The sequence below is a fragment of the Tachyglossus aculeatus genome, chromosome 21, assembly GCF_015852505.1.
Source record: "Tachyglossus aculeatus isolate mTacAcu1 chromosome 21, mTacAcu1.pri, whole genome shotgun sequence".
NCBI classification, from domain to species: Eukaryota; Metazoa; Chordata; class Mammalia; order Monotremata; family Tachyglossidae; genus Tachyglossus; species Tachyglossus aculeatus.
The window spans coordinates 47632260-47658648 of NC_052086.1; the positions used below are offsets into that span (position 1 = coordinate 47632260).

The following is a 26389-nucleotide window of genomic DNA, read 5'->3' on the forward strand; positions in this document are numbered from 1 at the left end:
GTTGTCCCACGGGGGGCTCACAGTCTTCATCTCCATTCTACACAGTCTTCTAGACTGTGAGCCCACTGTTGGGTAGGGACCGTCTCTATATGTTGCCAACTTGCACTTCAATCAATCAATCATATTTATTGAGCGCTTACTGTGTGCAGAGCACTGTACTAAGCGCTTGGGAAGTACAAGTTGGCAGCATATAGAGACGGTCCCTACCCAGCAGTGGGCTCACAGTCTAGAAGGGGGAGACAGAGAACAAAACCAAACATTAACAAAATAAAATAAATAGAATAGATAGGTACAAGTAAAATAAATAGAGTAATAAATATGTATTTACTACATATTACAAGCGCTTAGTACAGTGCTCTGCACACAGTAAGCGCTCAATAAATACGATTGATTGATTGATTGATTGAAGTGACTTTCCCAAAGTCACACAGCTGACAATTGGTGGAGCCGGGCTTTGAACCTCTGACTCCAAAGCCCGGGCTCTTTCCACTGAGCCACGCTGCTTCCCGGAAGACCCCACAGCAGGCAAGTGGAGAAGACAGGATTAGAACCCAGGTTCTTCTGGCTTCCCAGGCCCGTGCCGTGTCCTTGAGGCCGCGCTGCCTTTCCATCGGCTCTCACCCCCAGGTTCTGGCTTTACGGGACCAGCAGGCCGAGTGAAACCTGAACTAGGCTCCATCTTCGGCGTCGTCGTTGGGTGCGGTGGGCTCAGTTGATCTCATAGCTCCTCTTTTAGACTGTGAGCCCTTTTAGACTGTGAGCCCACTGTTGGGTAGGGACTGTCTCTATGTGTTGCCAATTTGTACTTCCCAAGCGCTTAGTACAGTGCTCTGCACATAGTAAGCGCTCAATAAATAGGATTGATTGATTGATTGATCGATTCAGGGTCAGGGGCTTTCCAGGGATAATCTGAAGGCCTTTATTCCTTTAGGGGTACCACTACCCTGGGACGTAGGATTCAAGAGCGTAAGCCGTGGGGATTTTGGGCTAGGAACCAGGTGACGAACCGTTCTCAAGGATTGGAGAAGCAGCCTGGCTCGGTGGAAAGAGCCTGGGCTTGGGAGTCAGAGGTCGTGGGTTCAAATCCCGGCTCCACCAATTGTCAGCTCTGTGACCTTGGTCAAGCCACTTCACTTTTCTGGGCCTCAGTTACCTCATCTATAAAATGGGGATTAAGACTGTGAGCCCCACGTGGGACAACCTGATCACCCTGTATCCTCCCCAGCACTTGGAACAGTGCTTTGCTCATAGTAAGCGCTTTAACAAATGCCATCATTATTATTATTATTGTTATTTTATTCTCCCCCTCCTACCTATTTGTGTTCAGAAGCCTACAGATTACCCAACTATAATTTCATCCTTCATATGGTATCCCGAGTCTGCTTGGGGCAAGTAGTTTCTGAGGAGAAAAATGTGTTTCGGGTCAGATTGACCTATAAGCATCAACTTTACATTAAGGGGGAAAGTTATGCCTGGAGGAAAAAATTATTCCTTTGGTAGCCACGGATCACTAGGCTACCTCAAGGGCCCAATTGTAGGCACTCTTTCCTGACTGAGAGCCTGCCTTTCAATCTTTGCATCTTCCAGCCCTCCCGTGCTGGGTAGCCGTAGAACAGTCAATCAGTCGTATTTATTGAGCACTTTATGCAGAGCACTGTACTAAGCACTTGGAAGAACCAATACAATTGCAGACACGATTCCTGCTCTTATATTGCCCACGGTCTAACAGTTCCCAGGTTCAGGCGGTCTTGGAGTGTGGTGAGGGAGAAAGCGCGGTAGCTGTTCATCCGTTTACAAGCTTACAAAATCTCTCGCTTACAAAGACTCACTTTTCCAGCAAAAATACCAGCCTGTGGTGGCTCAGCTTGATGTTTCATTAATCGGGAATGACTGAGGTGGACATGGATAGCAAGCCTCACCTCTCCTTCCCTGGCAGAAGCTGGTAGATTGTTTGGCTCGCCTTGATGCAGGGCAGCTGGAGGCTGTGAACCGATTGAAAACGAGGGTGGAAGTGAGGTTGAAAAGTGGTTATCGTTATTATGGAATTTGTTAAGTGCTTAGTATGTGTCAAGCACTATTCTAAACACCAGGGGTGGATACAAGTTAATCAGGCAGAATACATTCCCCGTCCTGTATGGGGCTGACAGTCTAAGTGGGTGGGAAAACAGGCATCGAATCCCCGTTTTACAGATGGGGAAAGTGAGGCACGGAGGCAACTGAAGTGACTTATCCAAGGTCACCCAGCAGGAAACTGGAAAGAGCCAGGATTAGAGTCCAGGTCCTCTGGCTCCCTGGCTTTCACTCTTTCCACTAGGCCACACTGCTCCTCAAGAGGAGGCAACGCTCAGTTTCTCTGCCATTCTGCTGTGAAAGGCAACTCTGCCCAGATCCTGAGTGTGCTCTGAACGCATTAAACACTCAATAGATACCATAATTTTTAAAATGGGATTTATTAAGCGCTTACTGTATGTGCCAGGCCCTATAGTAAGCGCTAGGGTAGATACAAACTCATCAGGTCAGACACAGTCCATGTCCCAAATAGGGCTCACGTTGTTAATCTCCATTTTACAGATGAGGTAAGTGAGGCACAGAGAAGTGAAATGACTTGCCCAAGGTCACACAGCAGAGAAGTGGCGGAGCCGGGGTTAGAATCCAGGCCCGTGCGCCGTCCACTCCGCTTCTCGCCTGTTGATTAATTGATTAGGAGCCTGCCTGCCCCTGCGGGCTGAAATCAGAGACAGTGCCATCTCCAAAATTGTCAAGGCATACTGAAGGGATTCAGTCAATCGGTGGTATTTATTAAGCACGTGCTGTGTGCGGAGCACTGTACTAAGTGCTTGGGAAGGAACGATGTAACAGAGGTGATAGACGCAGTCCCTCTCGACAAGGAGCTTACAGGCTACAGGGCGAGGCAGGCATTAGAGAGACTACAGATAGGGGAAGTGGTAGATTATAAGGATATTTACCTGAGTACTGTGAGGCTGGAGTGGGCATCAAAGTGCTTAAGGCGTACAAAGCTAACTGCAGAGTTGATTAATTGATTAATCAGTTAATTGATTAATTAATCGGGCATAACTCTCCCCCTTAAGTTGATGCTTATAGATCAAGCTGATCCAAAACACATTTTTCTTCCCAGAAACTACTTGCCCCAAGCAGACACAGGATACCATATTCATTCATTCATTCATTCAATCATATTTATTGAGCGCTTACTGTGTGCAGAGCACTGTACTAAGCGCTTGGGAAGTACAAGTTGGCAACATATAGAGACGGTTTCCTACCCAACAGTGGGCTCACAGTCTAGAAGGAGGAGACAGACAACAAAACCAAACATGTGGTCAGGTGTCAAGGCATCAGAATAAATAGAAGTAAAGCTAGATGCACATCATTGACAAAATCAATAATAATAATAATAATAGCATTTATTAAGCGCTTACTATGTGCAAAGCACTGTTCTAAGTGCTGGGGAGGTTACAAGGTGATCAGGTTGTCCCACAGGGGGCTCCCAGTCTTAATCCCCGTTTTACAGTTGAGGTAACTGAGGCACAGAGAAGTTAAGTGACTTGCCCAAAGTCACACAGCTGACAATTGGCAGAGCTGGGATTTGAACCCATGAACTCTGACTCCAAAGCCCGGGCTATTTCCACTGAGCCACGCTGCTTCCTATGAAGGATGAAATTATAGTTGGGCAATCTGCAGGCTTCTGAGCATAAGCAGGTAGGTGGGGGAGAATAAAATAATAATAATAATAGTAATGATGGCATTTGTTAAGCACTTACTATGTGCAAAGCACTATTCTAAGCTCTGGGGAGGATACGAGGTGATCAGGTTGTCCCACGTGGGGCTCACAGTCGTAGTCCCCATTTGACAGATGAGGTCACTGAGGCCCAGAGAAGTGAAGTGGCTTGCCCAAGGTCACAGAGCTGACAGTTGGTGGAGCCGGGATTTGAACCCACGACCTCCGACTCCCAATTGGGGATCAGTTAATCAGTTGGGGTGGGCGGAGAGGGGAAATAAAGGGGTTAGTCGGAAGGAGGAGAAGTGATTTTAGGAAGGTTTCGAAAGCGAGGAGAGTGGTACGCTGTTGGCTATGGAGGGGGAGGGCGTTCCCGAGAAACACCAGGATCGACTTTGGAAACCCCGGATAAGAGTTCATCCCAGCTTAGACATGAGAGTGCTCAAACCCCCAGAAGAAAATGGCTTCCTAGCCTCTTTCTTTCAAACACCCCGAGAAGAAGTTTCCACAACCTTCCTGGGTAATAGATTCCAACGCCCCACAGAAGTAATGAAAATAATGGTTAGTGAGTTTATGTTGGAAAGAAAAGAAGTACAAATAGGAGACAGCCCACAGGCTTCTCACGGGGGATTTCCTCCTTCCAACCTTCAGATACAGTATGGGAAATTTTGTCCTTTCTGAAATGTGAAATTACCCTTATTAGTAGTACGTCCTTACAAGTATTACCGGTCCCCACCTGCTTCAGCCAGTATTTGACTTGGCGGAATGTGGATTGGGCATTTTGAAATTTCAAGAGGTGCTAGAAGAACCGATTGAAGCCCTAATTTGCTAGTCCGGTTAAACCCTCGACCAGCTGGCTCAACCCGCAGCTCGGACAGAGCGGCTAACTGCCCGACACCGAGGAGCTGCCAACCACCCTGTCAGCTGGAAGCCCCTTGGATGCGGGGACAGGGGGTGCAGAAGGGACCCATTCTCGGGGGGCGACTGGACATCCACTTGGCTTTCGCTCTTTGGCCGAGCGTCATCCCTTCCCCTGATGGACTGGGTGTCCGAAGCCCATGACTCACCGTGCGGTGAGTAGAGACAGTTATCCCACAGACATTTACTCTCCCCCGCTTCACAGCTTTATTGAAGGCACGTCTCCTCCAAGAAGCCTTCCCTGACCAAGCCCTCCTTTCTTCTTCCATTCCCTTCTGCGTCACCCTGACTCGCTCCCTTTATTGATCTCCCCTCCCAGCCCCACAGCACTGTAATATATTTATTAAAAATCTGTCTCCCCCTCTAGACAGGCAGCTCATTGTGGGCAGGGATTGTGTCTGTTTACTGTTATATATCCCAAGTGCTTAGTAATAATGATGACGTTTATTAAGTGCTTACTATGTGCAAAGCACTGTTCTAAGCGCTGGGGAGGTTACAAGGTGATGAGGTTGTCCCACGGGGGGCTCACAGTCTTAGTCCCCATTTTCCAGATGAGGTAACTGAGGCCCAGAGAAGCGAAGTGACTTGCCCAAAGTCACCCAGCTGACAATTGGGGGAGCTGGGATTTGATGGCGTTATTTGATGGCATTTTTTATTAAGCACTTACTATGTGCAAAGCACCGTTCTGAGCGCTGGGGAGGTTACAAGGTGATCAGGTTGTCCCATGGGGGTGCTCACAGTCTTAGTCCCCATTTTCCAGATGAGGTAACTGAGGCCCAGAGAAGTGAAGTGACTTGCCCAAAGTCACCCAGCTGACGATTGGGAGCTGGGATTTGAACCCCTGACCTCTGACTCCAAAGCCCGGGCTCTTTCCGCTGAGCCACGCTGCTTCCCCCTTCTCCCATTCCCTTCTGCGTCGCCCTGACTCGCTCCCTTTTTTCATCTCCCCTCCCAGCCCCACAGCACTGTAATTTATTAATTCATATTAAATGTCTGTCTCCCCCTCTAGACATTCAGCTCATTGTAGTCAGGGATTGTGTCTGTTTACTGTTATATATCCCAAGTGCTTAGTACAGTGCTTTGCCCACAGTAAACTCAATAAATGCAATTGAATGGGTAAAGGTAGCATGGAGAAGCAGCGTGGTGTAGTGGATACAGCATGGGCCTGGGCGTCAGAAGGTTGTGGGTTCTAATCCCGGCTCTGCCACTTGTCTGCTGCTGTGTGACCTTGGACAAGTCACTTCACTTCTCTGTGCCTCAGTTACCTCATCTGTAAAATGGAGAATGAGACTGTGAGCCCCATGTGGGACAGGGAATGTGTCCAACCCAGTTTGCTTGTACCCACCTCAGTGGGTAGTACAGTGCCTGGCACAGAGTAAGCGCTTAACAAATGCCATCATTATTATTATTATTATCTCCACAGAGCCAAGAGAGAGGGGGAATTCCTGTCATCTGGGCACAGTGGCTGTAAGCCCCCTCTAGACTGTAAGCTCATTGTGGGCGGGGAATGGGTCTGTTGTATTGTACTCTCCCAATCGCTTAGTGCTCTGCACAAAGTAAGCGCTCAATAAATACGATTGACCGACTGACAGTGTTTCACCGGGGCCAGGATGGCTCCGACCTCTGCCACCGGAGTCGTGTGTGGGGGACTGGTGGATCGGCCCATTCAGGCTTCACATCCGTCGTCCGTGGGGGTGGGATGGAGGGAGGGAGGGAGGACGGAGGACCCGACGGGTGAAGAAGTCCCTGCCATCTTGGGGGTCGGACAGAATGACTGCCCCGGGGGGGAAAGCCGCCAACTTTTTCAAATCGTCCCAGCGCCGAGCAGGGCTTGTGGGATGAAGCGGGTATGGGATGGCCAGGAAGATTAATCCACGGCCATCGCCAAGGTCAGGGGAGCCGTCCACCCGGGGCCCTGCCCGCCCGAGAGGGACCACCAGGGTGGGCGGGGAAGCCGGACGGGCGGATCATCATCATCATCATCATCAATCGTATTTATTGAGCGCTTACTATGTGCAGAGCACTGTGCTAAGCGCTTGGGAAGTACAAATTGGCAACATCTAGAGACAGTCCCTACCCAACAGTGGGCTCACAGTCTAAAAGGGGGAGACAGAGAACAAAACCAAACATACTAACAAAATAAATAGAATAGATATGCACAGGTAAAATAAATAGAGTAATAAATATGTGCAAACATATATCCTTATATACAGGTGCTGTGGGGAAGGGAAGGAGGTAAGATGGGGGGGATGGAGAGGGGGACGAGGGGGAGAGGAAGGAAGGGGCGGATCACACGCCGGCAGCTTTCACGGGGGTTCGGACACATCCACGCCCGAGCGGCCGGGTCTGGTCGCTGGGGGGATATCGGGGAAGGTGGGGGGAATCAGACACGTTGGGCCACGGGGGGAAGGGTTAGGGATGACGGACGGGCCTTGTTGGATCGTTGGAGGAGAGTCAGGGGTTTGGGGCTGTGCTGTTCTGTTCTCTGTCTCCCCCTTTTAGACTGTGAGCCCACTGTTGGGTAGGGACCGTCTCTATATGTTGCCAATTTGTACTTCCCAAGCGCTTAGTCCAGTGCTCTGCACATAGTAAGCGCTCAATAAATTGATGATGATTAATCAAACGATTAATCGTATTTACCAAGCCGCTTACAGAGACTGGTGAAGTGACTTGCCCAAGGTCACCCAGCAGGCAGCTGGCAAGAGCCAGGAGTAGAATCCAGGTCCTCTGGCTCCTAGGCCTGCACTCTTTCCACTAGGCCACACTGCTCCCCGACCTCAGCTGCCCTGCCATTCAGCAGTGGGTCACCAGCCCCGAGTTACTGTGTGCAAAGCAATTGAAATGGAAATCTGCCCAGATCTTGGGAGAGTATAGCGTAACAGAGTTTGTAAACAGGAAGCTCCTGAATGTCTCTCTCACAGCCACAACCAAAAGCTCCCCAATCCAGATTCCGGGAACCTCCCCCTTTCCCGACAGACCGTGCATCTGGGAAGAAAACTTGGCGTGTGGTTTCTTTTTCTCTTTTTTTTTTTTGACTATATTAAAACTATAAAGAGCTCGCAGTCTAAAGGTGAAGACACGTAATAATTGAGGTCCTCATCATCATCAATCGTATTTATTGAGCGCTTACTGTGTGCAGAGCGCTGTACTAAGCGCTTGGGAAGTACAAATTGGCAACATATAGAGACAGTCCCTACCCAACGGTGGGCTCACAGTCTAAAAGGGGGAGACAAAACCAAACATATTGCAAAATAGAATAGATATGTACAAGTAAAATATATATATTGAAGTGTTTGTTAAGCACTTTACTGGACGCCAAGAACCGTACTAAGTACAGGAGTAATAAGCACCTTGCGGGCAGGGATGGTGTCTGTTGTATTAGGCTCTCCTAAACGCTTAGTATGGTGTTCTGCACACAGTGAGTGCTCAATAAATACCATTGATTGATTGATACGAGGCACCCAGGTCAGACACTATCCCCATCCCATGTGGGGCGCACAGTCTAAATAACAAAAATAAATAAAAAAACGGAAACAAAAACAAAACTAATCCTCACTTCCCATCCTTATTTTCCCAGTGCAGAGATAATCAAGTCCCCAGGTTTCTAAATGTTTTCAAAGGTCGCTCCAAGCTTCATCCACAGTCTGTTCCCTCAGAAGGGTGGACCGTAGATGCTGTAATGGCCTCTAGACTGTAAGCTTATTCTGGACAGGGGACAATGTCTACCAACTCTTAAATTGTACTCTACCAAGCGCTTACTACAGTGCTGTGCCCAGAGTTAGCACTCAGTAAATATAATAGATTGAGACTCAGTGGGTGAAGATCTCAGGCTCTGGATTCACCCCCCGCACCCCCATCCATTCCCACGGGATTTTCTTCAGGATTTGCAAATGACCCAGGTAGCTCCACATCACGGGTACCTGGGCCTAGAGAAGCAGTGTGGCTCAGTGGTTCTCATCCCGGCTCCGCCACGTGTCTGCTGTGTGACCTTGGGCAAGTCACTTCACTTCTCTGAGCCTCAGTGACCTCATCTGTAAAATGGGGATTAAGACTGTGAGCCCCCTGTGGGACAACCTGATCACCTTGTATCCCCCCCAGTGCTTAGAACAGTGCTTTGCACACAGTAAGCGCTTAACAAATGCCATTATTATTATGTGTGAAACACTGTACTAAGCACTGATACAAGATAATCAAGTTGGGCACACTCTCCGTTCCATGTGGGACTCACAGCTTAAGTAGGAGGAAGAACCCATTTTACAGATGAGATAGCTGAGTCACATTCGTTCATTCAATCGTATTTATTGAGCGCTTACTGTGTGCACAGCACTGTACTAAGCGCTTGGGAAGTACAAATTGAAGTCACAGAGAAGTGAAGTGACTTGCCCAAGGACAAGAGCAGGTAAGTGGCATAGCCTTGTGGATAGAGCCCGGGCCTGGGAATCAGAAGGACCTGGGTTCTAATCCCGGCTCCACCACTGGTCTGCCAGGTGACCTTGGGCAAGTCACTTCTCTGGGACTCTTAATAATGATGGTATTTGTTAAGCGCTTACTATGTGCAAAGCACTGTTCTAAGCACTGGGGAGGTTACAAGTTGATCAGGTTGTCCCCCCGGGGGGCTCACAGTCTTCATCCTCATTTTACAGATGAGGGAACTGAGGCTCAGAGAAGTGAAGTGACTTGCCCAAGGTCACACAGCAGACATGCGGCGGAGCCAGGATTAGAACCCGTGCCCTCTGGCTCCCAAGCCCGGGCTCTTTCCACTGAGCCACGCTGCTTCTCGGCTTAGAGCAGCGCTGTTGACATGTTGAGTTTTAGGTGGTGGGAGGAAATCCAGGTGGAGATGACCTGAAGGCAGGAGGAGATACGAGCCTGGAGGGAGGAGATGTGGATTTGGGTATCAATATGATAGGAGGGGTCCACCTTTTTTCATTGATGATCATCATCATCATCAATCATATTTATTGAGCGCTTACTATGTGCAGAGCACTGTACTAAGCACTTGGGAAGTACAAATTGGCAACATATAGAGACAGTCCCTACCCAACAGTGGGCTCACAGTCTAATCAGCAAATCAGGCTGAAGATGTGGATTTGGGTATCAGTGTGATAGGAGGGGTCCACCTTTTTTCATTGATGATCAGCAAATCAGGCTGAACATGTGGATTTGGGTATCAGTATGATAGGAGGGGTCCACCTTTTTTCATTGATGATCAGCAAATCAGGCTGAAGATGTGGATTTGGGTATCAGTATGATAGGAGGGGTCCCCCTTTTTTCATTGATGATCAGCAAATCAGGCTGAGGATGTGGATTTGGGTATCAATATGATAGGAGGGGTCCCCCTTTTTTCATTGATGATCAGCAAATCAGGCTGAAGATGTGGATTTGGGTATCAATATGATAGGAGGGGTCCCCCTTTTTTCATTGATGATCAGCAAATCAGGCTGAAGATGTGGATTTGGGTATCAATATGATAGGAGGGGTCCCCCTTTTTTCATTGATGATCAGCAAATCAGGCTGAAGATGTGGATTTGAGTATCAATATGATAGGAGGGGTCCCCCTTTTTTCATTGATGATCAGCAAATCAGGCTGAAGATGTGGATTTGGGTATCAATATGATAGAAGGAGGGGTCCCCCTTTTTTCATTGATGATCAGCAAATCAGGCTGACAGGGAAGTCCACTGCTGATATGATTTCTAGAGGGGCTCGCACCGGTAAAATGGGGATTAAGACTGTAAGCGCCATGTGGGACAGGGACTGGGTCCAACCTGACAACCTTGTATCTTCCCCGGCGCTTAGTAAAGTGCCTGACATAGTAACAAATACCACAATTATTATTAAGTAATGGAGCTTAAGCGCTTAGTACAGTGCTCTGCACACAGTAAGCGCTCAATAAATACGATTGATTGATTGAGCTGGGATTAGAACCCAGGTCCTCCGACTTCCAAGCCACGTTCTTTCCACTAGACTAAACTTACCAGTATCCCAAACTTCACTTTCTGCCTGAGAGCTCCGTATTGGAGTAAGAGGAGTGGTGACCTTCACACAAGAACTAAACAAAAACTGACTGTGGGTACCAGTTACTCAAGGAAACTCCAGGCTCTTAGCAGTGTGGCGAGAAAGGAAATCCCCTCAAAAAACAAAAAAAAGGCGCATTTAAAAATGACCAAGCCATCTAGACGATCCCATTTCTATCTGTGTACATGTTCCTTCTGTTAATGATAGTGGAGATCTTGATATTTCAGTCAATTTGCGATCAAGATGACCATTTGGGAATGAGGAAGGATTTGTAAATGAAGTCCACTTGGCTAGTAAAATTGTTAAAACAAATCCAGTCTAGCAGGGAAAATGTTAAGAAAAACTTATCCGTCTTTTAAAAATCAAATGTTTAAGTTTTTTTAGGGGTGGAGAATTAACTAATGGGAAAAACAAAGATTTGAGTAGAAATTGGGTTAAAGTCCTAGAAATCACTTCCCCACCCTTAGATTGCTGCAGTTGCCCAGAAAGTGCTCCTTTTTTTTTTGCATAATCTTCAAGGACAGATTTCATATTTGAAACTCTCTCAACAGAAAATAACCCTTACCTGGTCACTCTGTGTTTCCAAAGTAGAATTGTTCCAGTGTTCAGTTTTTTTATTAATACTGCTGGGAATGATCAGAAGGAGTGGCTAAAAGCATGCTGTTTGGGATACGCTATTTAATAATAATGGCATTTGTTAAGCGCTTACTTTGTGCCAAGCATTGTTCTGAGTGGTGGGGTAGGTACAAGAAGATACAAGGCCTCCTCCAGGAGGTCTTCCCAGACTGAGCCCCCTCCTTCCTCTCCCCCTCCTCCCCCTCCCCATCCCCTCCGCCTTACCTCCTTCCCCTCCCCACAGCACCTGGATATACGTTTGTACGGATTTGTCACTTAACTTCTCTGGGCCTCAGTTACCTCATCTGTAAAATGGGGATGAAGACTGGGAGCACCCTGTGGGACAACCTGATTGCCTTGTAACCTCCCCAGTGCTTAGAACAGTGCTTTGCACATAGTAAGCGCTTACTAAATGCCATCATTATTATTATTTATTGATTTTATTTGTACATATTCTATTTATTTGATTTTGTTAATATGTCTTGTTTTGTTCTCTGTCTCCCCCTTCTAGACTGTGAGCCCACTGTTGGGTAGGGACCGTCTCTGTATGTTGCCAACTTGTACTTCCCAAGAGCTTAGTACAGTGCTTGGCGCACAGTAGGCCCTCAATAAATACGATTGAATGAATGAATGAATGAATAAATGCCATCATTATTATTATTATTTATTGATTTTATTTGTACATATTTATTCTATTTATTTGATTTTGTTAATATGTCTTGTTTTGTTCTCTGTCTCCCCCTTCTAGACTGTGAGCCCACTTTTGGGTAGGGACCGTCTCTGTATGTTGCCAACTTGTACTTCCCAAGCGCTTAGTACAGTGCTCGGCTCACAGTAAGCACTCAATAAATACGATTGAATGAATGAATGAATAAATGCCATCATTATTATTATTATTTATTGATTTTATTTGTACATATTCTGTTTATTTGATTTTGTTAATATGTCTTGTTTTGTTCTCGGTCTCCCCCTTCTAGACTGTGAGCCCACTGTTGGGTAGGGACCGTCTCTGTATGTTGCCAACTTGGACTTCCCAAGCGCTTAGAACAGTGCTCGGCGCACAGTAAGCGCTCAATAAACACGATTGAATGAATGAATGAATGAATATAAGGTCATCAGGTTGTCCCACATGGGGCTCACAGTGTATCTGTACATCCAAATGGTTCAGAGACCATGGATGCCAACCAAGATGGCCAGCTCCAGCCATGAGCACCAGAACCCGGTACGCGGCGCGGGATGCGATGATGCCATCTTGCAGAGGTCTGCCGGATTTGGCCAGAATCAAGACGTCTTCTTTGAGGGATCGGGACGCTCCCCCTAATTACTCCAGAGCTATTGCATTCCTCGGTCTTTTATGTCTTAAGCACTCCGATAGTCACCCCAGCTCCACAGTACTTATTTCCCCTCTCCTTAATCCCCTTGATTGCCTGTCTTTCCCTGTAGACTGTATGCTTCTCTTGGGCAGGCGTCCTATCCACCGACTCTGCTGCATCATACTTTCCCAAGCGATTAGGAGGAGGCTCTGCACACAGTAAGCGCTCAATAAATACCGTTCTTTAATTCTGAGCCGGGCGGCTCTGTGGCAGGACCTGTGGCAGAGGGAGGTTGGGTCCCGAAAGTGAGTATACCAGATATAAAATCACCTGGTACTAATTGGGTACTAGACAACGAACAGGCCTGAAGTGGAGGCGGGAGGATGCCCACCTTAATGCCAACCCTATGGGCAATTGCCCTCACGGCTTTCTGAGCCAGAAGGACCCCCAACCTCACTTGCCTCTATTTTCTGACGAGATGTAAGGTCCCGGTGGGCAGGAAACTTGTCTGCCATCTCTGTTCATTCAATTCAGTCGTATTTATTGAGCGCTTACTGTGTGCAGAGCACTGAACTAAGCGCTTGGGAAGTACAAGTTGGCAACATATGTTGTATTGTACATATGTTGTATTGTCTCTGTTGTATTGTAATAATTTTGGTATTTGTTAAGCGCTCACTGTGTGTCAAGCACTGTTCAGAGTGCTGGGGTAGGTACAAGGTAATCAGATTGGACACAATCCCTGTCCCTCTTGGGGCTCACAATCTTTATCCCCATTTTGCAGACGAGGTAACTGAATGAAGTGACTTGCCCATGTTTACACAGCAGACAGAGCCGGGATCAGAACCCACGACCTATGACTCCCAAGCCCGGGTTCTTGCCACTAGGCCATGTACTCTCCCAAGCGCTTAGTACATCGCTCAGCACATAGTAAGTGCCCAATAAATACCATTGATTGATCTGAGCTATTCCAGTCAAAGCTGAAGAGACTCCAAATCCCTTCATCCCACCCCCTCGAAAATTCCCTCCAGCCTTTCTTCACGCTCAAAATGCCAAGTTGGCTTCTCTGTCGGAGACTCCAACACTGCTTTTACCAAAGGGCGCCGCATCCGTCGGTTCGACATGCTCTTTGTTCCCTATGATAGTCTTGGCATGGTGGCGCGTGTGGAATTAAGACCGCCTGAACCCTCCCAGGAGGAAATAAACTTTGATCAGGGGTGTTTCTGAGGAGGCTGTCCTACCCACGGCCCCTGTGCCGTGCTTAGATACGGATTTCATCATCATCATCATCAGTCATATTTATTGAGCGCTTGCTGTGTGCAGAGCACTGTACTAAGCGCTTGGGAAGTACAAGTTGGCAACATATAGAGACAGTCCCTACCCAACAGTGGGCTCACAGTCTAAAAGGGGGAGACAGAGAACAAAACCAAACATACTAATAAAATAAAATATATCACTCTCATCTTCGAAGAGAAAGGTGTATATTAAGATGTTCGTGGTGTTTGAAGATGCTGCTGCTGATGGTAAGGTGGTGAATGCTGATATGGATTGTGTAAATAATAATAATGGCATTTGTTAAGCGCTTACTATATGCAAAGCACTGTTCTAAGCGCTGGGGAGGATACAGGGTGATCAGGTTGTCCCATGTGGGGCTCACAGTCTTAATCCCCATTTCACAGATGAGGTAACTGAGGCACAGAGAAGTTAAGTCACTTGCCCAAGGTCACACAGCTAACAATTGGCAGAGCCAGGATTTGAACCCATGACCTCTGGCTCCCAAGCCCGTGCTCTTTCCATCGAGCCACGCTGCTTCTCTACAGTGTCGTTGAGAGAATCTTTTCCATGCCCTACCCGTGAGAGCTCACCTCCTCCAGGAGGCCTTCCCAGACTGAGCCCCTTCCTTCCTCTCCCCCTCGTCCCCCTCTCCATCCCCCCATCTTACCTCCTTCCCTTCCCCACAGCACCTGTATATATGTATATATGTTTGTACATATTTTTTTTTTACTCTATTTATTTATTTGTACATATCTATTCTATTTATTTTATTTTGTAAGTATGTTTGGTTTTGTTCTCTGTCTCCCCCTTTTAGACTGTGAGCCCACTGTTGGGTAGGGACTGTCTCTATATGTTGCCAATTTGTACTTCCCAAGCGCTTAGTACAGTGCTCTGCACATAGTAAGCGCTCAATAAATACGATTGATGACGATGATGATAAATAAAGAGGTAGGATACCCCTCTGGGCCCTTGTCCCCAGAGCTTTGAACTGGTCCAAATATTACTAAATAAATCCTCTGCCTTAAAGTTTCTTAGGCAAGATGCCTCGGCTGATGAAATCAACTTATAGGACAGTAAAGTCTTGAATAAAGACTCTGGCGAATACCAGGATATTGGCTCCCTCAGTGGGAGATGCCGCCCAACCCCAAAGGAGACTCGCGTTGGGCCTCTTTCACCCGGTAGTATTTTTCAAATGCCAGTGCGGGTAGCAGATTTACAGAATGAACCCTCCCTCAGTCCCGGAGTTCACAGGGAACCAACTAAGTAGGTAGTGAGTGAGTGCCATACAGTAGCTGCTAAAGTTCAGGCCGTGTTTCCCCACCTCTCAGGAAAGTCCAGCGGTAGCCCACCCACCTCTGCATCAGACAGAAGCTCCTCACCGTTGGCTTCACGCAGTCAATCACCTCGCCCCCTCCTTCCTCTCCTCACTACTTTCCCTCTACAACACAGCCCGCACACTTCACCACTCCTCAATCTCATCTATCCAAGCGCTTAGTACAATGCTCTGCACACAGTAAGCGCTTAATAAATACGATTGATTGATTGATTGATCTACGTTGCCGCCGACCTTTTGCCCGTGTTCTGCCTCTAGCCTGGAACACCCTCCCTCTTCACCTCTGACAGACAATTACTCTCCCCGCCTTCAAACCTTTAAGTAAAACATCTCTCCAAGAGGCCTTCCCTGGCTAAGCCCTCCTTCCCTCTTCTCCCACTCCCTTCTGCGTCCCCCTGACTTGCTCCTTTTATTCGTCTCCCCTCCCAGGCCCACAGCACTTATGTACATACTTATTTAATTAAATTTTTTTATTTACTTATATATCAATTTTTAAATTCATATTAATGGCCGCCTCCCCCTCTAGACGGTAAGCTCTTCGTGGGCAGGGAATGTGTATGTTTATTTTTATACCGTACTCTCCCAAGTGCTTAGTCGAGTGCTCTGCACACAGTAAGCGTTCAGTAAATTAGAGAAGCAGAGCCCGGGCTTTGGAGTCAGAGGGCATGGGTTCAAATCCCAGCTTCGCCACTCGTCAGCTGTGTGACTTTGGGCAAGTCAACTTCTCCGTGCCTCAGTTCCCTCATCTGTAAAATGGAGATGAAGACTGTGAGCTGCAGGTGGGACAACCTGATCACCTTGTATCCTCCCCAGCTCTTAGAACAGTGCTTTGTTGCCAACTTGCACTTCCCAAGCGCTTAGTACAGTGCTCTGCACACAGTAAGCGCTCAATAAATACGATTGAATGAATGAATGAATGCTTTGCACATATTAAGCGCTTAACAAATGCCATTGTTATTATTATTAAATTCGATTGACTGGCTGACTAAAATCCCTAGTCCATTAGAAAGACACCTTTTCCTCTTTGCAAACCACAACTCTGGGGAAAGAAGCCTATGAAAAATCTACAACCCACAGTACCTCAGTGACTGTTTTTTTATATCAGACTTCTTTCAGCCATCTTTATTGCTTTCCTCTGCTAATCAATCAATCAATCGTATTTATTGAGCGCTTACTGTGTGCAGAGCACTGTACTAAGCGCTTGGGATGTATAAGTCGGCAACATATAGAGACGGTCCCTACCCAACAGTGGGCTCACAGTCTAGAAGGGGGAGACAGAGAACAAAACCAAACATACTAACAAAATAAAATAGAATAGATATGTACAAGTAAAATAGAGTAATAAATACGTACAAACATATGTACATATATACAGGTGCTGAGGGGAAGGGAAGGAGGTAAGGCGGGGAGGATGGAGAGGGGGAGGAGGGGGCTCAGTCTGGGAAGGCCTCCTGGAGGAGGTGAGCTCTCAGTTGATGAGAAAGGTGATGCTGTTTTAGACTGTGAGCCCACTGTTGGGTAGGGACTGTCTCTATATGTTGCCAATTTGTACTTCCCAAGCGCTTAGTACAGTGCTCTGCACATAGTAAGCGCTCAATAAATACGATTGATGATGATGATGATGATGCCGAAACACCACATCTGATGTTGACAATTTCAGTCTTGCCCCCAAGCGTTTTCTGAGCCGTGCCGTGTGGAAATGTTGAGGCAGAGGAAACTGTTCCTTTTGAGAAGTAAAGTATTGTTGTTGTTCGTTTCCAGTGTACTATGCTCACGACAAGTTGGATGACTTCATCGGTGTTATTAACAGACTTCTCCAGCCCTTGTTTATGGAGATCAGGAAAGGAATGTCTGAAGACGAAGGGAAACCTTATTATGCTTTGGTAAGTCGGTGAAAGGCTGCCACCGTGTGGGTTTGATTCAAGACCATCGTCAAGATCTTGCCGCGGAATTAGCTGTAGTCAGGAGCAGGCCAAAGAAGGTTTTTGTTTAATTTTGAGCACTTCTCTGCACAAGATTCCCCCTCCGCCCCCGCAAAAACAAAACTGAAAAATAGTGGAGGGCCACATCAAGGATAAAATGAAGTTCGTTCGTTGTTTTTTTCCTTATGGAGCAAGAGAAAATGTAAAGTCTTTTCCGACCTTTCATTCACTGATTCTATCATATTTATTGAGTGCTTGCCGTGTGCAGCCATACTAAAGCACCTGGAAAGTACAGTTCGGCAACAGAGACAGTCCTTACCCAACATCCAGCTGTGTCTTCCAACTGCTTAGAGTGTCATTTGGAGCTAGGGATGTTGTGTTATAAGCTTTCAGATGGACTCAGGTAGGGAGCCGGAGTGGTATGGGACGTTTCAAGTTGTAGTAGTAAGCACATACTGTGTGCAAAGCACTGTGTAATTTAACATGGACCCGGTCCCTCAAGGGGCTCTCAATCTATGAAGTAGTCTCTCCATGCTCAGAATACACATCTAACTAGTGCTGGAGTAGTATTTTACTGACGAACGACCCATCTTTATGCACAAGGGAAAAGTCGAGCGTACGTGGGAGGGCCCTCCCCATCAGAATTCCAACCCACCAAAGTGCTGATTCTTCAGTTTCTCACTTTGGCCTTCTCTAGATCCTAGTCCTACTTGTTTCAGGCTCCCAGAAACAAGCCACAACTCTCCTTTAGCTTCCCAAAGAGTTTAACTGGCGGTTAGCTCCTCCATGAGCTCAACCTTGCTTGTTGTTATAATAATAATAATAATAATAATAATAATAGTAATAACAATGATTGTGGTATTTGTTAAGCACTTAGTGTGTTCCAGGCACTAGGGTCTTGTCTCGTCTTATGCCATCGAGTCATCTCTGACCCATAGTGACGCCATGGGCACATCTCTCCCAGAACGCCCCACCTCCTTCTGCAGTTGTTCTGGTAGTGGATCCTTAGAGTTGGATATAAGATAACTGGGTTGGATTCTGGTAGTGGATCCTTAGAGTTAGATATAAGATAATTGGGTTGGATTCTGGTAGTGGATCCTTAGAGTTAGATATAAGATATTTGGGTTGGACACAGTCCATGTCCCACCTAGGGCTCACAGTCTTAATCCCCATTTTTACAGATGGGCAAACTGAGGCACGGGATGTAAAATGACTTGCCCAAGGTCCCACAGCAAACAAGTAGCCGAGCTGGGATTAGAACCTAGGTCGGCTGGCTTCAGGCCCCCGCTCTTTCCACTCGGTCACACTGCTTCCTTTTAATCGGGTTGGGTTCAGACATATGGCCTCCTTGAGGAGATGGAAAAAATTGGTGTCCCTTCCTGTTCCATATGACGTCATTGCATTATGCCACGTGCACATGCACCGTAATGAGGCATGTAGTATTTTACCAAAGCGTGTTCCATCTCTCTCTTCCCTCCCACAACCGCCCTTCTTGGGAGTACTCTGGATGGCTCTGCTCTGAGACCCCAATGTAGACCCCGCCAACAGATCTCTTTGGTCCTGCTGCCATCTCTGAGAGGGGCTGGGTGGTCATCCCCTCCAGGCAGAGCCTCAGCCTCGTAACTCGCCACCTGAAGTGGAACTTACTGTTTGCGCTCCCCCATTAGTTCCCCAGGGAATTCATTTCCAAGCTCCCAGCAACCCGCCCTACTTGGGTCATTCCTTCATGACTTGAATCCAACTCGTCCCAGTTGACCAGAGAGCCAACCGTCGTTTCCTGGACCTTCATTTCCAACCCTGACGTGATTTACTTTCGTAGCCGCTCTGCGTTTCTGGCCAGTGTTCCTGACCAACAAAGAAAGAGAGTGGCCTAGTGGAAAGAGCCTGGGCCTATGTGTCAGTGGACCTAGGCACCTACTAAGCTCTAGGGTCTTGTCTCGTCTTATGCCATCGAGTCGTCTCCGACCCATGGACACATCTCTCCCAGAACGCCCCACCTCCTTCTGCAGTTGTTCTGGTAGTGGATCCTTAGATATAACTGGGTTGGACACAGTCCGTGTCTCTGGATTAGAATCCCACCTCTGCCACTTGTCAGCCGCGTGACCTTGGGCAAGTCACTTTACTACTTCTCCGTGCCTCAGTTTCCTCATCTGTGGCCCTGTGAGCCCCAATACGGGACAGGGCCTGGGTCTGACCCACCCCAGCGCTCAGCCCAATTCTTGACGAGGGAAAGACCCTTGATAGCAAGTTGTTTGAGCCCAAGGGAATACTGATCTAGTGTTTTCTTGGTGAAGAGCACTCATTCATTGAAAGGACTGAAAAGATTAGCCTGTTTAGGGATATCATCATCATCAATCGTATTTATTGAGCGCTTACTATGTGCAGAGCACTGTACTAAGCTCTTGGGAAGTACAAATTGGCAACACATAGATACAGTCCCTACCCAACAGTGGGCTCACAGTGTAAAAGGGGGAGACAGAGAACAAAACCAAACATACTAACAAAATAAAATAAATAGAATAGATATGTACAAATAAAGTAAATAAATAAATAAATAAAGTAAAAAATATGTACAAACATATATACATATATACAGGTGCTGTGGGGAAGGGAAGGAGGTAAGATGGGGGGAAGGAGGTAAGATGGGGGGGAATGGGGGGGTAAGATGGGGGGGGATATCAATGACAACCATTTATAACACGGTATTGCTTGTCAGTACCATCGGTTTGATCTCTAAAATCTACAGATAGATCTTTCCCGTATGCCCAGTTTCGGGGGGCTGCCTTCCGCTCCCTGTTACAGTCTTATCACAGGAACCAGTGTTCTCTCAGCAGAAGGGATTTTTCAACTTTTAATCATCAGAGACTTGTATCAGTTTGTGCTTGGCTTCGGAACTCAGCACCTGTTTACCCCAGATAGCGTGTTTGAAATGAGTATGATCCTCTGTTTGATAGGGCTTTTTTTTTTAAAGCAGTCGTCCTTCTGCCTCGATTCTCAGCTCTGTTCCTTCATTCCAGTTTATATATTTTATTCCAGTCTTATTCCCAACTCCTTTCTTTGAATTTTAAAGTAGAAGTTATTTTGCGTCCCGGGGCTGCTTAATATTTTGTTGATCTTGTCTGCAAAAACCTGATTTTCGCTATTTTTTGGACATTACAGCAAGTCTGAAGTGATCATCAGGCCAAAGATGACCTTGAAGTGTGTTGGGGGACTGGGCTTTTGTTTGGTAGTTCTTGCATCTTTTAAATAAAACTCAGAATAAGGTAGTAGGTAGTATTCACCAAGGGGCACTTCTTTCATGTGCATGTGGTTTTCTTTGAACTGATCTCGAGCATCTTGCCCAAATACTGTCTGTTTTATCCCAATCTTCTTTGACTCAGTGCCTAACTTTGGAAACTGCCAGTTTCCGTTTTTCAGTTCTTACAAAGAAATTTGTAACGTTAGAAAATACAGCCAATAGGTCTTCAGATGGTACGAGAAGTTAATCAGCGTTATTTACCCACTTCGGACCTGGGCTCAGATGCTCGCTTTGGTCTGACTACTTTAATATTTCAATACACGTTCCTGAAAAGAACTTAATTTGAGGAGACTGAACCCTGGCGTCGACACGAAAGACAATTAAAACTGGACAGGATGGGCTTGCGGTTCAAGACTTCTATGCACAGAGAGTTGGGCTGGAAAATGTGCTTGGTGCATTCTTTTTCATCTCGTATTCATAGCTTGCCTAGCCATGGTACTTGTTTGCCTTACTGTACGACGAGAGAGCCAGTTATCATGAATCCACGTGTTCTTTCTTTTTACAGAGAAAAGAAACAGTACAGTCGTCCGAAGAGGGTATCTTTGATCTCCAAATGTCCGTCCTAAGTGACTTTTCTATAAAACCACTAGGCCACGGTGATTTGCAGGCACAAGTGTAGAGGGCAAATGTTTCAAACAAAATCAGTAACTTTTTGACTGTTGCTCTTGGGGGTTCTGTCTCCCAAGCCTTTCATATATTGTCCTGAAGACCTAACGAAGTTAATTTGCATCAATCGGTCCAGCTAATGTCTTCACATTTAAATCTGACGTGTGGTGCCATTGTGTTGATTCTAGGTGAATCTCACCGAAACTGAAATAACTAAAATGGCTACTGACTATGCAGAAAATGAGTTGGAACTGTTCAAAAAAACTGTAAGTACCCATATCTCACAATCAGATGACTAAAATAACTCCATTATTTTTCCTCTCTTTTTCAAAGTAAATAAATGCTGAAGAAATCACAGTTTTCTTTTAATAATCAGCTTTGTTCAGTGGACCCGGCCCGGAACGGCTGGCTACTGAATGGTCTCCTGGGAGATGAATCAAGCAGTTGCTGAGTTCCAAGGCTTCTTAAAATCTCTTTAGCTTTTTGGCATCAATGGCTTGCTGTTTGACTACAGAACTAACTCTACTTTAAATGGGGATTAAGACCGTGAGCCCCCCGTGGGACAACCTGATCACCTTGTATCCTCCCCAGCGCTTAGAACAGTGCTTTGCACATAGTAAGCGCTTAACAAATGCCATTATAAATATAAAATAAATTATAAATATAAAAAACGTTAGATAAAATGCCTATTATTTCTATCATATGCCCACACAGATTAGCGACAAGAGGGTCTTCAAAGTCTCCCGTAGTTCTGTGGTATTTTTGGCCTAGCAGAACTTCAGTTCAGGGGTTGTGAGCGTTTTGCAGTGCTCCATAAATGTTGACAGAGAAGGCTTTGACTTACTGGAAAGGCCATGCCTTCATGCAGGGAGACAAAGAGATGAGGTAATAAACGCCATCATTATTATTATTATTTATTGATTTTATTTGTACATATTTATTCTATTTATTTTATTTTGTTAATATGTCTTGTTTTGTTCTCCGTCTCCCCCTCCTAGACTGTGAGCCCACCGTTGGGTAGGGACCGTCTCTGTATGTTGCCAACTTGTACTTCCCAAGCGCTTAGTACAGTGCTCGGCACACAGTAAGCGCTCAATAAATACGATTGAATGAATGAATGAATGAGGTGCTCTGAAGAAGCCTTTCAAATTTTGGAAGAAACAGAGACAGAATTTACAGTTACCCTCAGGAAACAAAATGAAAAAAAAAAAAAACGAAGTCCCCTTACTGGAGGAAAAAAGAAACCCTAGTGCGGCAGTTATCAGTGACTCAATCAGTGGCATTTATTGAATGCTTATTATGTGCAGGGCACTGAACTTAGAATAGTGCTTTGCACATAGTAAGCGCTTAACAAATACCATTATAAAAAAAAACAAAAAAACTAAGCGCTTGCAAGCCGACAGTTCAGCAGAGTTGGTAGATCCGTCCCCTGCCCACAGCGAGCTGACAGACTCGAGACAAATTTATAGTCTAGGGACACATTAAAGCATTTCTTTGGGTTTCCTGCTTCCTTCCACCCCCACCTTCCCCGAATTAACTTTTGGTCTGCGACTCAGCAGAAAATGGAGAATTCTTAAGTGGTTTGTGGCTGTCGACCTTTGTCCCCCACCTAACTGTATGCAAAGTCCCAGGAGAATTTGGGTATTGAAGAGTGGGGCTCTGCATAGCTGAGATTTGTGCTCATCATACACAGTTGGAGCGGCCTTTTGGTCTCGTTTGCAAACAGATTTTCCCTTTGGCTTTTCTCATGGGCTTGATTTTTGGGTGTTACGAAAAATCCCACCAAGCGACGATGCATCTCTTGGGCAAGTTGAGGGGTCTGAACCGGTGGCGAGAGCCTCCACTTCTGCCTCCTGCTTAAACCGCTGCTTATTTCGATAAGGCTCCTGCGTAGTCCGCTGGCTATTGGAAGGGATGCAAAATGGCACAACACATGGCTCCGTGGAAAGAGCCCGGGCTTGGGAGTCAGAGGTCGTGGGTTCTAATCCCGGCTCTGCCACTTGTCTGCTGTGTGACCTTGGGTAAGTCACTTCACTTCTCTGTGCCTGATCCCTCACCCGTAAAATGGGGATTAAGACTGTGAGCCCCACGTGGGACCACCTGATTACCTTGTATCTACAGTGCTTGGCACATAGTAAGTGCTTAACAAATACCATCATTATTATTATTATTAGTTCCCCTGCGGGGCTGGGGTTACATTCTCTAAGTGCTTAGTACAGTGCTCTGCACCCAGCAAGTGCCCAATAAATACCACTGATTGAGCTACGAACCCTGTGCTAAGTAAAATTTATGTTATACAGTTAGACGGCATCCAATCACAATCGTATTTATTGAGCGCTTACTGTGTGCAGAGCACTGTACTAAGCGCTTGGGAAGTACAATCCTTAACCAACAGCACATGCGTGTGTCCAACCAATTCTTTTGACATCGCATCCTATTCTCGGCAGGCCCGCATTGTTGGAAAAATGTTTCCTCATTCCCCAACAGCGTTCTACCCAAAACGCTTAGTGAAAACGCACATTTCGGGAGAACCGGTTATCCTTTTGAAAGGAAAATGGGAGAACGTATTAGGTATTTTAAACGCTGTTCAATCGTTATCAGTCCACATGAACCTGACCGTGTGCCGATTTTAAGTCTCCTTTGGCTTGGGGATTAGGATCCTCTTTGTAAGCACAGTACCTGTGTCGTCACCGGTCACCAAGGTTTTCTGGGTGCTGTTTTAATTTTCAGGGCCGTACCGGATTTTTTAAATTTTGATAATGTACTCCTGGTTCTCTCACAGGGTCAGGTGTACCGGCATATAATGCGTGTTCCCACCCCCACGTAGAAGTGAGGCTGTATTTTATCATTCCTTTGGTTTGGCGAGGGTTGTTACAAGTTAAGGTTTTATCAGCCAGGCCATTTTTCGAAGTGGTTAGAGACAAAGTGAGATGGAGGGCTGGGCTTTCCCCAACTGCTTTTTACACAGCTTATCTCGTTTCGCTCTCACGACAGCCCTGTGAGGTAGGGAGAGGTAGGTGTCATGATCCCGTGGCTCAGTGGAAAGAGCTCGGGCTTTGGAGTCAGCGGTCATGGGTTCAAATCCCGGCTCTGCCAATTGTCAGCTGTGTGACTTCGGGCAAGTCACTTCAGTTCTCTGTCAGGCCTCAGTTACCTCATCTGGAAAATGGGGATTAAGACTGTGAGCCCCCCGTAGAACAATCTGATCACCTGGTAACCTTCCCAGTGCTTAGAACAGTGTTTTGCACATAGTAAGCGCTTAATAAATGCCATTATTATTATTATTATTATTATTACCCCCATTTTATTGAGGAAGAACCTGAGGCCCAGAGGGATAAAATGACATACCCGAGGTCGCACGGCAGGCTAATGGAAAGAGCCGGGACTAAAGTCTGAGTCTCTTTACTTTTTTTTTTTAATGGTATTTAAGTGCTTACTATTTGCCCGGCACTCTGGGGTGGATACAAGGTAATCAGGTGGGAACAATCCATGTTCCACATGGGACTCATAGTCTCAATCCCCATTTTATGGATGAGGGAACCGAGGCACAGAGAAGTTGCCACCTGCGCCGAGTCACACAGCAGGTAAGATGCAGGGACAGGATTAGAACACAGGTCCTCTGACAACCAGGCCCGTGGTCTAACCACTAGGCAACGCTGCCTCTCCCTCACCAATGCGGGGAATATGTCTGTTATATTTTTGTGTTGTACTCTCCCAACTGCTCAGGAGAGTGCCCGGCGCACAGTAAGCGCTCAGTAAATACGATTGATCGATTAATGGGTAGTAAATTTGCCGTTTGGTTCCAGGATGACCCTGCCAACGGTTAGGGTGCATCCAGGAGCGATGGTAGATTTCAGACTGTCTTGCACCCTGGCTCTCCCGACTGGATCTTGCTACTCAAATCCATACCGTTTCCCAACATTAAGCCTCTCAGAAGGGTTCTGAATTTTGTACCCCAAGTGTATGCAGATCCTCAGCTCTCCATCCCATTTTGGGAAATGGGCAACTCCTCTGGCAGTGTGTAAATTTCCTAGCACAGTAAGACGAGGTGCCTCTCGGCTGGCGGGACCGCGCCTCGATATTTAGAAATGGGTAAATGTGCAAATTCATTGACTGCATTTCATCCTGACCCTTGGGATTCCCTTTTTTGAACCGTCCAATATTTTTCAGATGAGCCTGATTATCTTATCGGAAAACGGGTTTGCCTCTTCCACGAGCATCTTAAACCTGTCTGATCAACTTCAGACAAAGAAAATGAAGAAGAAAGAAGTAGAGCAAGTGCTGCATAATTTTGTCCAGGACAAGTGGCTCTCTGAGGTGAGTTGTAATTTGAAAAGCTGTGTGTGGATGCTGCTTTTGTCAGGTGGGGTTTTACAGTATGAATAGGCGTGAGCTACTGTAGTGAACTCAACTTGCTGCTTTGAATAAGCAATCAGTGATATTTATTGAGCACTTACTGTGTGCAGAGTACTATACTAAGCGTTGGGAGAGTATTAAAACAGAGCTGGAGAGCACAATGCCTGCCCACAAGGAGTTTGCAGCCTAGAGTTGGAGGGGAAGGTTGGGCTCTCCCGGAGTGGCCAGGGCCCGGGAGTGAGAAGGTCATGGGTTCTAATGCCGGCTCCGCCACTGGTCTGCTGTGTGACCTTGGGCAAGTCGCTTCACTTCTCTGCTCCCCAGTTCCTTCATCCATAGAATGGGGATTGAGACTGGAGGCCCAGGTGGGACAGGGACTGCGTCCAACCCTATTTGCTTCTGTCCACCCCAGCGCTTAGTAAGGTTCCTGCCACACAGTAAGCGCTTAGCCACTACCACTATTATTATTTTTATCACGATTAAATCACCCCTACCTGGACTTTCGGGGGGGGGAAAAAAGTGTGATCACCGTGTACACTAGGGAAAGCCTGTTATACCACATCCTTGTGTTGATGCCTTTGAGGGGTGGACCGGTGAACACGTCCGCCCCGGCCGTTCTGCCTTTCAGAGGGGCGGCCAGTGCCTTGCTCCCCTCCAACATCCCCTCCAGGTACGGTGAGGAGGGAGGATGCTGAGCTGAGAGCAGAAGGGCCTCAGACCTTCCCCGGGTCGGTCGTTCTCTGCCGAAGCCACCACGTGCCTGCATCCCGGAGGAATTGAGAAGTGGGTGGAGCAGGGTTGCCTCCTTCCCCTCGGCTCCTGGGAATTCGTTGGGCAGCGGGTTAGTACTGCGTATTGTGCTCTCTTCACATAGTAAGCACTCAGTAAATATGATTAAGTGATGGATTGATTGTGCTGCCTCTGGGAGACTCAGCGGGAGAGTTGAGTCAAAAAAAGCCCCCAACGCAATGATTTACAGGTCACATTGGGTTCATTCATTCATT

General features: G+C 46.7%; 1 protein-coding gene across 3 annotated transcripts in view; it reads left to right on the plus strand.

Moving 5' to 3' along the window:
- NSMCE1 (NSE1 homolog, SMC5-SMC6 complex component) overlaps positions 1–26389 on the plus strand; it is a 63692-nt gene that overhangs the window by 30023 nt on the left and 7280 nt on the right. For all 3 annotated transcript variants that reach the window (XM_038763282.1, XM_038763283.1, XM_038763284.1), the window contains exons 3-5: positions 16965–17086; positions 21218–21295; positions 25200–25346. In XM_038763282.1, the coding sequence (XP_038619210.1) occupies positions 16965–17086; positions 21218–21295; positions 25200–25346 (347 nt within the window). The remainder of the gene's footprint in view (positions 1–16964; positions 17087–21217; positions 21296–25199; positions 25347–26389) is intronic.